This window comes from Amblyomma mixtum, chromosome 2, assembly GCF_055824585.1.
Source record: "Amblyomma mixtum isolate Tamu chromosome 2, ASM5582458v1, whole genome shotgun sequence".
Lineage (NCBI taxonomy): Eukaryota > Metazoa > Arthropoda > Arachnida > Ixodida > Ixodidae > Amblyomma > Amblyomma mixtum.
This window is the reverse complement of record NC_143013.1, coordinates 198796597-198810441: the sequence shown is the minus strand read 5'-3', so window position 1 is coordinate 198810441 and position 13845 is coordinate 198796597. Positions and strand designations below refer to the sequence as shown.

The window sequence follows — 13845 nt, the reverse complement described above, 5'->3', positions numbered from 1 at the left end:
GCTCAAGATACCCTGGTGTGGTGTACAAGATACCATGCCAGGGCTGTGACGCTGCCTACATTGGCGAAGCTGGAAATTTCAGACGAAGGCTCAAAGAGCATCAGAATGACGTCGTGAACGGCCGCTCGACATCTAATGCTTTGGCGGAACACAACACATCAACAGGACACCCCATTCATAGGGACGAAGCATCAATCATTGCCATAGAGAGAAAAACTTCTCATCGTGCCTCCTTTTGGAATCATTCCATATACAGTAAAAGCTCGTTAATTCGAACTTCACGGGACCGGGAAAAAAGTTCGAATTATCCGATGTTCGAATTATCGAATGGCCGCGAAAAACCGGCAAGAACCATTTGCATTACGATATATGTACATATATGTACATATATGTACGGTATTTACTCGCATAATGACCCCCCCCCCCCCAATTTTTGCCAAAGAACGAAAAAAAAAAAAAAAACGTGTCCCTCCTTTTCGCGCAGTCACGGTCCACAACGCATTTCTTGGCGGCGCGCGCCAAGTTGCTGCGCAGAGATAACATCACGGTGTGTTTACTTTTGGGGTTAACTCTAGCAAGGGGGGAAGAGACTTGGCAGAGTGCCAACGCTTGTCCGGTTGTGCAAGCCTCGTTTTCAGTAGGTTCTCCTTATCGTCCCATGGGCGATTGGGGCGGAGGCTGTCTACTGCCACTCAATCATTGGAATGCGCGATAGCAGCAGCAAACGCCTTTTGCAGCGAACGATGCTAAAAGCCGGCCTCATGATCGCTGCGGACGGCGTTCTTCCGTTGGCTACTGATGGGTGGAAGGACGGACCACACTTGCAAAGAAAAAAAGTTTTTCGCGCATAGTTTGTAGCGCCCGTCCGGAGTCATAGCCTTTCACGGGCGTTGGCTGGGGCCGCGCCAGCAGTACTTATCCGTATTTCCGAATTAACAGGGCTTGAATTGACGAGTATTTAGTTGCGAGTTCCGGAGGTTGCGCGGAAAAGAGGATAGGCAGCCGCCACCGCCGCCGCCCCCTACCCTCCGGTGCCACCGGCCGCCGCGCCGGTGATGGCGCCGTGTAGGCTTTAACCACTCATCCACGGTTTTATCTGGTTCCATCTTCTGTCCCCGTTTAGGACTTGCGCAGCCTCTAACTATGCGGAGATGCTTTTTCTTTTTTTTTTTTGGCCACGTGCTGTGCGCCAAGCCGCTCAGGCGCGGCGGCGCGTAGTTCAAATTATCCGTAGCGGAACCGACTCGCTTTCGAATTAATGGGCTTTTTTATACACAGACCTCTATGAAGCTTGGCCGGACCAAGCAGTGTAGTCCGAATTATTCGAAATTTGAATTATCGAGGTTCGAATTAACGAGCTTTCACTGTACATAGTACAAAGCATGCTCTTAACAGGACACGTGGTAATCTGCCGGAAATCTACAATCGCTCACTAGGAAATTTTAACCCTGTATAAGCCACTGTCGTTCCATGCAGTGCTCTTGTGATCAAGGGGACCCGTACGGGCCCCGAAATGTCGTTTCCTTTTTTGAAGAATTTGGCGAGTGTACATTATTTACGCTATGTTCACTCCTCGCCAGACGGTATTCCGTCAAACTCTGGACTATACTTTGCAGCTTAACTGTAAATAAATGGATCCAGCTGACGAAAGTGTTCTCTCCGCCTGTTGCAATGCTTCGCCAGGCCAGAAAACAAGTGGGAACATCATCAATGAAGACCAGCAACATCGTATCACCTAACCTCACTGCTTGTTATGGTGAATTTCTTCAAAGAAGAGCTGCTTCCATTAACACTGATATGAGCCTTTTAGTTGCAGCACAAACAGCTCTCATTCAAGAGACCGAACAAAAAGTATTCCATAACCAGCAGCGGTGCCGTCGTGGTGAAAACATGATAAAGCGAGACGTTCCATCCGTGCTGCGATGGGTTAAACTCGAGACAGCCATCCAATCATCAATTTCCACATTAAGCATATCAATTTGAACAGACAGTGGCAAAATTTGTTAACACACCATTGCAATGATTGCCGCATGTTAGCCCAAATTTTCTCATTAACACGCACTTCTTTAAAAGACTATGTCGCACAGTCAGCCCGCTGGGTTAGTCCTGTCTTTTCCTTAAATAAGTGCACAGGAAAAAAAAGCACAGGCATTTACACACTTCATGTTACTTGAACTTCTAGAATGGCAGCTTGCTCACTCATGCCGTTTCGTTGCAACTTGAAACTGCAGTGCTCGAAACCTAGCCTGAACGGGAATGCGTGCTCCGCAGAGAGGTGCGCTTCTCCGCTTTCAAAATAAACGCTTCCTTCATTCATAGTGCATTAAGTCCAAATAAGAGAAGCTCTGAAACAAAAGAACGCAACAAAATAAGAGGATGCTTGCTTATACAAAGTGAGGACGGTTACATAACCAACATATAATCGCATCACTTTATCTTGTTGGTCGCTTACTGCTCATAATCCCCACAAATGACTTGATGACAAAGCACATGGGTCTTGCCTTACTCGCCTCACATTTGTCTCGCTTCACGAAAAAAGATTGGTTTATGGGGTTTAACGTCCCAAAGCCACTAAGGCTATGAGGGACGCCGTAGCAGAGGGCTCGAACGTTGTAACTTCGCAGTTATGTTAGCAATATGCTCTAAGCAGATGTTAAGATTATGATTTGTTTTAAGAGAAAGCTTCAACCGGGGCCTATATTTCCACACCGTAAGGAGGGAAGACGACTTGTCTCTGCTCTAAAGCTTTGGCCGTCCAGTAAATTAACTGATGCTTGGAATCGTGCGACAATTTGAACACTGAAGTGACAGCGAGCATAAGAAGATGCATTCTTTCCCAAATAAGCAAGGGAAGCTATTAAATTCTCGACGCTACAGATATACAAAGAACAGTCAGACAGAATGCACAACACAGGGATCCTTCTTTGCTGTTTGTGGCTGTCTTGCTGTCTGAACGTGTGTACAAGGCCTGGCAGTTTCTCGCAGACTAGGCCTTTTCTCTACCAAACTTGCACCGATGGTGCCGCTGCCAAACCCGCTGCCAAACCAGAGCGCAAAGCAGTATCTTTGCACTGTTCCGCTCTCTCTCGAAAACACACACAAAAACAATCGCAGAGAGGCACAAAGGCGATAAAAGGAGGAAGACATGACTTAAGATCACGCGAGCAAGAGCCATGCGATGAAGACGCATTTCTGCAACACGCGTGGTAATGCAGATGATAAGCGCTAGCTATGCAGACACAATCGCGTTTCAGTTCCATTATAAATCGCCGATACCACTCATGCAGGCTGCTCTGGTTTTCTTCAAAGTTCATGTCTATGGAGCGTCCTAGTTCCGTGAAATCCAGCAGGAGGGGCGGAAGAAGACAGAGGCAGAGGCAGAAGCTGTGAGATTACACTTTCGACCCCCTCTCCCCCTTCCGGAAGTCCCCATAAAGGTACCTGGACAGGGGAACTGCTACACTTCAACACGGTGCAATGCAATAGGCATCGGCACCCACCCGAAGTCGCCAGGCGGCGGCCATTTCGAAAGCAGAACGTGTCAAAGCCCCACGGCTCGTTGCTGGGTCGGTGGTCATTCAAAAGTTGTCGTCTATCGTAAAGCATTGTTCACCAAGTGTGCCCACTGTTTTATGGCTTTTGTTCCCACTTCTTTGCAGTTTCTTGCACTTTTTTTTTCCTTCGAAGCCCAGCTGTGGCTGTTCATTTGCACTTCCTTTGTTTTATTTGCAACACAGACAAGGTGATGGAAATGTGTGCGTCTCCTCGCCTTTAGTGTTCGCCTCGTGTACTTCCTGACTGCGGAAACCACGTCCTCCCCAGGAACCTTCGCCCTAAGATCTAGAGGGAATCCACAATAGGCTGCACAGACAAGAAACCTCAGCGTGAAGCAAGTTCCGGCCCCCACCCTCGCCCTCAGACTGTGCCTCTTGCCCTTCCTCGCCCTAACCTCATCATGTCTTGCCTCCCTCACCCTCGTCCTCACAAATTTATGCTGATCCTCCCTTATCCTCACCTCACAGAGTGAAATCCTCACGAAGTGAGGGCGAGGACACCCAGGTTTGGTAGTGGTATTCGACCTCGATTATAGCAAACTCGCCACGCCAACTAGTCATTAACAGTGCTGCGTTACTTGAAATTTGGCTGAATGGCCCACAAGTTCCATGATGCTAAAACACGAGTCATCATGAGAGGAGCAATAGTGATCGCAATGAGCGAACGCAGGAAATTTCCCAACTTTTAGACTCCGAGTCGAAATCCTAGTTGAAATCAAGAGCAAGAAATGGGCTTGGGCAGGGCATGTAATGTGAAGGAAAGATAACCGCTGGTCCTCAAGGGTAACGGAGTGGATTCCAAGAGAACGTAAGCGTAGCAGGGGACGGCAGAAGGTTAGGTGGGCGGATGAGATTAAGAAGTTTGCGGGGATATGGTGGCTGCAACTGGCGAACTGCAACTGGGTTAACTGGAGAGACATGGGAGAGGCCTTTGCCCTGCAGTGGGCGTAGTCAGGCTGATGATGATGATGAGCAGTTGCAATGCGCGCTGCCCCGGTCAACTGTCCGCCCTTTCTCCCCCCCCCCCCCCTCACCTGTGGCTCTCGGTGTGCTCGTAGACGGAGAAGCCGTACGGCTGGAAGTTCAGTCCCAGGGAGAAGACCACCTTGACCTGGTCGAGCCGCAGGGCGCCCCCCTTGAAGCGGCGCTTGCGCATGGCTTCCGTCATGCCCCGCAGCACACGCAGGCACTCGGCCACCTGCTCCACAGTGTAGCCACCCAGCACCTGGGGCAGCTCGCCTGCTGCCTCCCGCTTCTGGGCGGGGTCATCCAGCAGGTCCTGCAAGGGGCAGGGTGCTTGTTGCACACTCTGGGTTTCTAGGAAAGCCGTGCCCAGCAGCATATGGGCAGCCAGAGTTATACATCTCGGATGGCTAGACTTTCCAGCCATTGATTAAAGCAAGTGCAAAGTTGATAGGCCTCCAGGCTCACACAAATTTAAACCCAAATCTGCGCTCAGACTGTTCCACCTTTCATCATGTACATTAATGCACAAAAAGGAAGCTTTGCAGAATGACCAGAAATTGATGCAAGAGTTGAAGCAAGAGAGAATCGCAGTCGCACCATGTGGTTACTTTTCCCATCGGCCTGTCTTCTTGCGAATTTTTCGCCATTTCCAATCTTTTTCTACCCCAATCCTGGAAACTCTCCATAGTTTTGAGGACGTGAATATCCTAGGGCCATATTTCATTCACTAATCATCATTAAATTATACATAGCAACGTGTAAAAAATCCGATACGCAGTACAGTAAAAGCTCGTTAATTCAAACTTCAAGGGACCGGGAAAAAAGTTTGAATTATCGAATGACCTCGAAAAAACTGACAAGAATCATTTGCATTACGGTATATGTATTGTATTTACTAGCATAAAGAACCCACTCGCATTGGAACACACTCAATCATCGGAACACGCGATAGCAGCAAACGCCTTTTGCAGCGAACGATGCTAAAAGCCAGGGTCATGATCGCGGCTGACCGCGTGCTTCCGTTGGCGGCCAATGGGTGAAAGGATGAACGACACTCGAAAAAAAAAAAAAAATGGCTGTGGCTTAGCTTGGTTAAGCCCGGTAATTGCAAAAGCAATATCCGTAGCTATGCCATGGTTCAGCTGGTAGTGTAGCTGGTGGTGGTGCTTGTGGTTAGACTTGTGGTGATGCATCGGTTATACAATCCAATCCAATCCAATCCAATCCAATATGCTAATATGGTAGCTACCGGCCTCGCTACGCGACGGGCTGAAAGTGCAACTAGTAATAAAAGTTTTTCACACGCAATTGGTAGTGCCCGTCCAAAGTCATAGCCTTTCATGGGAGTTGGCTGGGACCGCGCCGACAGAACTTATCCGTATTTACGAATTAACAGGGCTCGAATTAACGAGTATTCAGTTTTCGGAGGTTGCGCGGAAAAGAGGGTAGGCAGCCGCTACCGTGGTTGCCAACCCCTACCCTCCGGCACCGCTGCCGCACCGGTGCTGCCACCACTTAGGCTTTATCCACTCTTCCACGGTTTTATCTGGTTCCATCTTCTGTCCCCGTTTAGGACGTGCGCAGCCTCTAACTATGAGGAGGTGCTTTTTTTTTTTTGGCCATGTGCTGTGTGCCAAGCCGCCCAGACGTGGTGGCGTGCATTTCGAATTATCCATAGCGGAACTGACTCGCTTTCGAATTAACGTGCTTTTTTATACACAGATCTCTACGGAGATTGGCAAGACCAAGTAGTATAGTTCGAATTATATGAAAATTCGAATTATCGAGGTTTGAATTAACGAGCTTTCACTGTAGTTTGAACTGCTGGCTCAGTCCTGGCCAACACCCATTTAGGTCTATGGCGTTGGGCACTTGTTAATTTGCACACCATGGGACTTGCACCAGTTAATTTGACTGGGCTCCCGAAGAGAGGCTGCATCCAGGTGTGACCGGCGTGGCAAAAGGCTGTCCGAACAGCCATACTCAAAACCCCGAATTCAATGCTGCACAGTCGCTTGTGCACCTCTGACACCAGCTCACAGTTGCAGTGGCTCAGCCAGCATCAGCCAGCATCGGCCAGCCAACCTAACACAGCTGAGCACTGTTTTGGAAGCCGTTTGGTGTGCAGTTGGTGTCCCCCCCCCTTCCCTTTTTCTCACCACTCTGGCACCCTTTCCATCGCTTGCGCCCACATGGTTCCGTTCTACCAGTGCCCCGAAACTGCATGCTCCTCACATGTCAGTCATGCAGTGAAGCCAACACATTCGTGACGGCGCCGCTCATGATAGTTCTAATGCAGCAGCGATGCAGCTCCACCGCGTCGCACCGTGACGGATATGGGAGGCCCTTAAGATTCTGGAGCAGTTTTGCTTCGATGTCCCAAGCAGTATGAACACAATAAAGCTAATGCTACGCTGTCCTCATCTCAAAATCAGTCAACCTTTGTCCAGTCTTTAACCAAAAAAATTTACCGAGCTACCAGCAATTTCAGCAGTTCTTTCGGGATCAATCAATAATTCAAAGTTTTTTTCCGGTCCCTTGATGTTTGAGTTAACAAGCCTTTACTGCACTGCGAAAAACCAGGGTGTGTGCCACGGTTTCTCGGAAGAACCGAGGAGCCCCCTAAACACGCATCCACAGTGGCTGCAGGTTGTTCAGGGACGGCGGTGTGCCCAGGAACCCACCTGGGCATGCTCGTAGCTGAGCTTGCAGCACGAGCGGATGATGGAGCGGCCGAACCACTCGCTCAGCACCCGACCGTCGGAGGTGAGCGTCCACACCACCGAGAAGGTCAGCTTGTCCTCCCCGGGGTGCAGGCTGCACAGGTGGTCGCACAGCAGCCGGGGCAGCATCGGGATCACCTACACACATCAGTCATGTCATCCAGGCATTTCATTCACTTCTCTTCTCATCAGCCACGTGCACATCAGTGAGGTGGACAAGAGCCTTTCCCACACATCTCCAATTACAGTTTTAACACCAGATGAACAACGTAGAGAAGGCTAACGTAGCAGGGGGCGGCAGAAAATTAGGTGGGCGGATGAGATTAAGAAGTTTGCGGGGATACGGTGGCCACGGCTGGCGAAGGACAGCGTTAATTGGAGAGACATGGAAGAGGCCTTTGCCCTGCAGTGGGCGTAGTCAGGCTGACGATGATCATGATGAACAACGTTCAAAACACCTGCAAACTTACACACTTTATAGAGCAGCTCTAAATAAGTGGTGAATAGTTTTCTGTACATTAAGATGCTTTGAAGTGGTCGCAAGAGCACTCGGGATCTTGACAAGCATCATGCTGTCACAAAACTACCACTGTCATAAAACTTGCACGAGCAACCACAGGGCTTCAAAAAACTGCACGCAGATTACGTAACTTTGAAACAAACCAGAAACAGCCACTGACACTATAAAGCTCAGCACTCACTTCGCTCTCAGCGACATGTTCATCAGATCAGTCACTTGAATCCCTGATGCACTGATGCAGTTCCAAAATCAGCAAGGGCACAGAAGACAGCCTAAAACTAAAGACCAAAAAAGTGTGAGGAATAGTGTATGACATACCAGTTCCTTGTTGTCATCCCGTGTCCCAGTGTGCTGGGACAACAGGCAACTCTGGGTGCAATTACCACACCACTGTTACCCCAGAATGTTTGGTACACTGCAGCAATTTAGTGGCAGAATGGTATGCAATAAAGCTTAAGCAGGTGCTGGCCTTTCAGTTAGTATTGTTGAGAATTGCAGTTGCAAGCTGACATGCAGTAACAAAAGATGCTCAACTGTTCAGCTGGAGAATACAAACCACATATAGATAGGATGACAATGTACATTTTCCTGGCTGGTGGCACACTATTCAGGGACATTTGTAACTAAGATTTGTTGCCTAGGAAACAGCTTAAAATGAAGCATTCTGCATCTGCTTTTCACTTGCTTGGTGTTAACAACAAAGCACAAATTCGCACTCATGCAAGCCGTGCAGTGACGAATAAATGAAAGGACAGCAATATGGCACTAAACAACACAGCCCTCGATGCAATTTGACAGGCATGAACTGCTCATACACCTTCAATGCCAGTTTTCTTAAGTGTTTTTTTCTTTTATCCTATTGCCCTGCGTGCAGAAAGTATAGCACAAAAATGGCTTGATGGACATCCATGTCGTTTTTTGTACTGCGTTCCTAGATAAATTCTTTGTGCAATGATTTTTCTGAAATTTCTACCTACTTTCTCATCCTTTTAATCTGCCGCTAATTGAACACGATGATAATGAGTGCGTTATGTAAGCGTGGATATAACACTGTGTAGAAAAGAATTAGGCTGACATAAGTATTTGGAGAAACTCTCGGCATCAACTATTCCTTTGGGTAAAGAGTGACTGCAGGCATCTGCCATGATTTGATTTGGTGTTATGTTAGGCTTTCTGCAAGTTTCGTAAGGCCGCGGAGCATGTAAAAATTCAGAATGTTAAAACCATTTAAGGTATTTAACTTTTGTATTCAATCACTAAATGCACGCAAGCCACATTTCATTGCCATATGGCAAAAACAGCAGAGTTCACTACTGATCCTCAGCTACCTCTTAAAACCTGGATTTAACGAACCTACATGTAGCAAAATATGCAATGTTACGAAGTTTTTCAATTCCGCAATGCCGCCTCCACTGAAGTGCGTGCACTTGTGAACTCCGTGTAACAAAGGTGTTGCAGCAGTCGACCTTGATACAGTAAAAGCTCGTTAATTCGAACTTCAGGGGGCCAGGAAAAAAGTTCGAATTATCGAATGGCCGCAAAAAAACTGACAAGAACCATTTGCATTACGGTACATGTACCGAGTAACGAACCCGCTCACATAATGAACCCACCCACCTCTGATTTTTGCCTAAGAATTTGAAAAAAAAAAAAAAAAACGTCAGTTGTTAATGCTTCCCTCCGTTTCGCACCATCACAGTAAACAACATATTTCTTGGCAGCACGCCAAGATGCTGCGTCGCGATAACATCACGGTGTGTTTACTTTTGGCATTAGCTCTAGCAAGGGGGGGAAGCGAACTTGGCAGAGTGCCAGCGCTTGTCAGGTTACGCAAACCTCGCTTGGGGCGATTGGGGCGGACGCCATCTACTGCCACTCAATCATTGGAACGCGCCATAGCAGCAAACGCCTTTTGCAGCGAACGATATGCTAAAAGCCTGCGTCACGATCGCGGTTGACCGTGTGCTTCTGTGGCGACTGATGGGTGGAAGCATGGACGGCACTCGAAAAGGAAAAAAAAAAGTTTTTCGCACGTAATTTGTCCGCCCGAAGTCATAGCCTTCATGGGCGTTGGCTGGGACCGCGCTGACAGTACTTATCTGTATTTCTGAATTAACAGGGCTCGAATTAACGAGTAGTTAGTTGCGAGTTCCGGAGGTTGCGTGGAAAAGAGGGTAGACAGCCGCCACAGCGGCCGCCAACCCCTACCCTCCAGTGCCGCCGGCCACCGCGCTGGTGATGGCGCCATTTAAAGGTGCACTGAAGAGGAATCTGAACTTGTCTTTTTGCCGCGGGAACTCGATCTACACGTTCCGAGCTTTCTTAGAAACTGTGATTTACTGCCCTGTGTGGCCGATTTCCCCAATTAAATCGAATTAACGTCCGGCTCCCGCCTTTTTTTTTTTAATTCTGCCTCGTACGGTGGGCGGAGTCGACCAACGTGTGGAGCGCCTTTCACCCAGTCCCGTGGCGGCTTGCCGCTCTGCAATCGGCGGAGTAATACGTAGTAGTCCGTAGTAGCAAATAGTCCGCGCGTATTTTTATTTCTTCGGGCTTACCGTATTTACTCGCGTAATAGGCGCACTCGCATAATAGGCGCACCCCTAGTTAGGGCGCGAAAAATCAATTTTTTTATTTCCGCGCATAATAGGCGCACCCCGAACTTGGCACTGTGATCAATACTGTATTTACACGATTGCAAGCCTACGCCTCGCCACCCCCCGCTTCCCAATCTTTATTTCAACAAAGTTTTTGCTGAACTGACTACTAGTCCCTACTAGTGCTGCTGCCGTCGCAGCTGCTGCGGACCCACAGCACACACAACGACATCGCGTAGAACAGCCGCACACAGTTTTCAGGGATGCTCACTTTAAACGTCTGTTTGGAAAGCTTCATTTCCAGCCGGAAACGTTACCGACTTAGGCCCGCGAAAACCTCGGCGCTTGGAGTCGCGTACGAAAATTTAGGGACGCCGCATTCGCAACTGCCGCACTTCTCGGCCACGTCGTATTTCCCGACCTGCCGCACGCTTGCCGCGTTCGAGAGTAAACTCCCAGCCGTGTAGCTGTTAAGGTGCTTGCCCGTCGAGCTAAAACATCAACGCTCCGCGGCAAAGCCATAAACCACGATAACTATCGCGCTACCGCAAATCCCGGCACTTGACAGCAACAAAAAAAAAAAAAAAAACGAGCTGGAGATGCTGATGGCGATTAGATAGCGAAAGCTCGCGGCGGAGGAAAACGATGATGATGATGAGCTTGGCCTTGGGCGCCCTCCGTGGGCGGCGTCTGGAAGCTCCTGTGCGCGTGTGTGGCCTCCGCGATCAAGCGCCCGTTGCGCGCAGCCGGAGCCGATCGCGGAGGCCTCGGCGCGTGCATTCCGAAAGTTTCGGTGCGGCCCTTACACGGACTTTTTTTTTTTTTAACATTTTCTTCGCGAAAACGGGGTGCGGCCCGTACACGAGTGCGTTTACGCGGTGCAGGATGACAATGTGGCAAGAGGCAAAACGAAGTCCAGGAGGTGCCAGTCAAGGCCCTTAAGATTTGTTGCAACGAAATAAGCTTGCGCTGGCTTTGGTTGTATGGCGAACTACTTTTTGCGGGCGGACTTCCAGCCTGCGCGAACAGGCGCGCTAGCTTTGGCAGTGTTACCTGCTATGTATGAAACGGATTATAGTGGCGGCTCTTCTAGCCCAGCATAATGCTTCTATCTCCCTGCTTGTAGTGGCATTATGTGAGCCATGGTAGCGTTTTTGGCGCTGTAAACACATTCAAAGCGATTTCCCCTACATTCATTTCTCATTTTGAATTCTGTTCTGCATTGCCCTTCTGAGTCTTCATGCAAAAAGTGCATATAACAAAAACATGTAACGAAAAACTTACGAACTTTTTGCCATCTCTTTATACAGTCGAACCCGGATATATCGAATTCGAAGGGGATCGGAAAATAGTTCGATATAGCGAAAATTCGATATACAGATATAGGCTAAAACTGCACTCCCGATCATAACAAATTGTGGCTTACCGTTTGGAACAGCCGCGAATCACATAGTATGGGCACGCAATGTGAAAGCGCTTTATTTCGCGGAAAAAAAAATCACTAATTTTGGGCTGCTTTTTTCCCTGGGAAACGAAGTTCAAAACACTGGCCTCGATCTTCTCGAGACTGTCCAGGTGCGAGAGCGCAGTGCCTTCCATTTCGCCGCAACGGCTAACGCTGACGGCAGTTCAGTGGCTGCGCACGGACGCGTTTCTTCGACAACACAGTTGCCCTCGTCGTCGCTGGAGTCGGCGTCTTGAACGCCAGCTACCGCTTGAAGTTCGCTGTCAGCGTTAAAGTCCTCAACAGTCACTTCGGACGGAACGGCGCCGAGAAAATTGGACAAGTCGCGAAACGCGTCGTCCACGCACTCATCGTCATCTAAATCTTCCGGGCATTCATCTCCGGCCACTTCAAGGTCTGCCTTGCCAAAACAGTTGGCTACTGGGGCCTGCTTCACGTCGCGCGTTGAAACACAGGCACACACACACAAAAAAAAAAAAACGCGAGGCGCAGATGGAGCGATAAGAGCGAAGCCTATGCGAGCGGCAGTCAACGTGACTGGGAAGGAACGACAGAGGGAAAAGAAAGATCAGGGAGAAAAATAGGCGCTCTGGGCTTCGTTTTTTTTTTTTTTTTTCTGAGCTCTCTCTTTTCTCCAGACCCACGATGTGCCCACGAGCGACCGTTTTCTCTCTCTCTCTCTTTCCCCAAGAAGCGTGGCTTAGAACCGTCGCCGCGCGTCTCGAGGGTGTTGCTCCATGCCGCACTCTCTCTTCGCTAAGCTCCAATGACCTTGACGGAGCACATGCCGGCGGTACAGGAGGAGGGGGAAAGCTCGCGCCGGTGGGGCGCAAAAACGGGGAACAAAAAAAAAAACGGGGGCCCTGCGCCTGCTGACTGACTGCGGAAATGTTCTCCGCTGAGGCGGCTGAGGACCGGACAGGAATGTCTTTGGGGAAAGCGCGCCTTCCAGGGGCGCGGCGCGGCGTTCGATATATCCAATATCCGGCGAAAATGGAATTCGATATACAACGCAACTGTCCTATACTTTTACATAGTATTTTCAAGGGGGTAATCTGTGTGTTCGATATAGCCAATAATTCGAAATATGCGGGTTCGATATATCCGGGTTCGACTGTATACACGATAAACCGTACTGTCAGAGCGCGTTTTTATTCATGCACTGAATACAAAATACTCATATGTAAACATTGACTCCACACATACAGAGCATGTTTTCACGCATAGAACTTCTAGCCTGTCGGCAGGGTGTATAAACTCTGGAACAACAGCTGTGTGATGAAGACGAAGTGTGGCAGGTACACTGCATGCACTCGCATGCATGAGAGAAAAGGAGAAAGTAGAGAGAATACAGACTGGCTTGACAGTATGCTGCCTGTACTGCTTCTTAATTTCCAATTAACCCTTCTTACGATACGAAGAGCTGACCACTGACCTGCTCCACGAGGTAGACGCTGGTGGCCCGCTTCTGGGCCACACTGTCCAGCTGGGTGCCGGGCCGCACGAAGCGCGACACGTCCGCAATGTGCACCCCCACCTCCCACAGCTCCCGCTGCTCCCCCTCGGGGGCCGTCAGGCGGCGGCACGAGATGGCGTCGTCCAGGTCCCGGGCCGTCTGGGGGTCCACCGTGAACACCAGCTGGTCCCGGAAGTCCCTGCGGCCCACCAGGTCCTCCTGCACGGCCACCACCATGCCACCATCTGCCTCCCCACCACGACTGTGGGCAGTTAATACGGCCCCTGCACCCACAGGACACTTTCCACTCCAGGTGTTTCACCACAACAGGCGCAGAATAGCGAGCCAGGGCTTAATTTTGGAGACCATTCAGTCACCATGGGGGAACACTGTCTCAAACACGGACCACTCAACTTAGCACTAGCTGACGCTGAACTACAACGGTCATCGCAGCTTACACATTAACGAAGGTACAGTCCTGGTCAAAAGTCTTAAGGCCCCAGCATTCAGCTGCAGCGATATGAATCTCCCTACAATGCTCCGCGTAGGAGATCATTCAAGACA

General features: G+C 49.4%; 1 protein-coding gene across 1 annotated transcript in view; it reads right to left on the bottom strand.

Annotated features, from left to right (window-relative positions):
• The window catches only part of LOC149362173 (uncharacterized), a 96521-nt gene that overhangs the window by 22871 nt on the left and 59805 nt on the right, over positions 1–13845 (bottom strand). Inside the window, exons 18-20 of the mRNA XM_089572934.1 lie at positions 13261–13500; positions 7205–7381; positions 4589–4833 (exon numbers count right to left, since the gene is read on the bottom strand). Of these exons, the coding sequence (XP_089429060.1) occupies positions 4589–4833; positions 7205–7381; positions 13261–13500 (662 nt within the window). The remainder of the gene's footprint in view (positions 1–4588; positions 4834–7204; positions 7382–13260; positions 13501–13845) is intronic.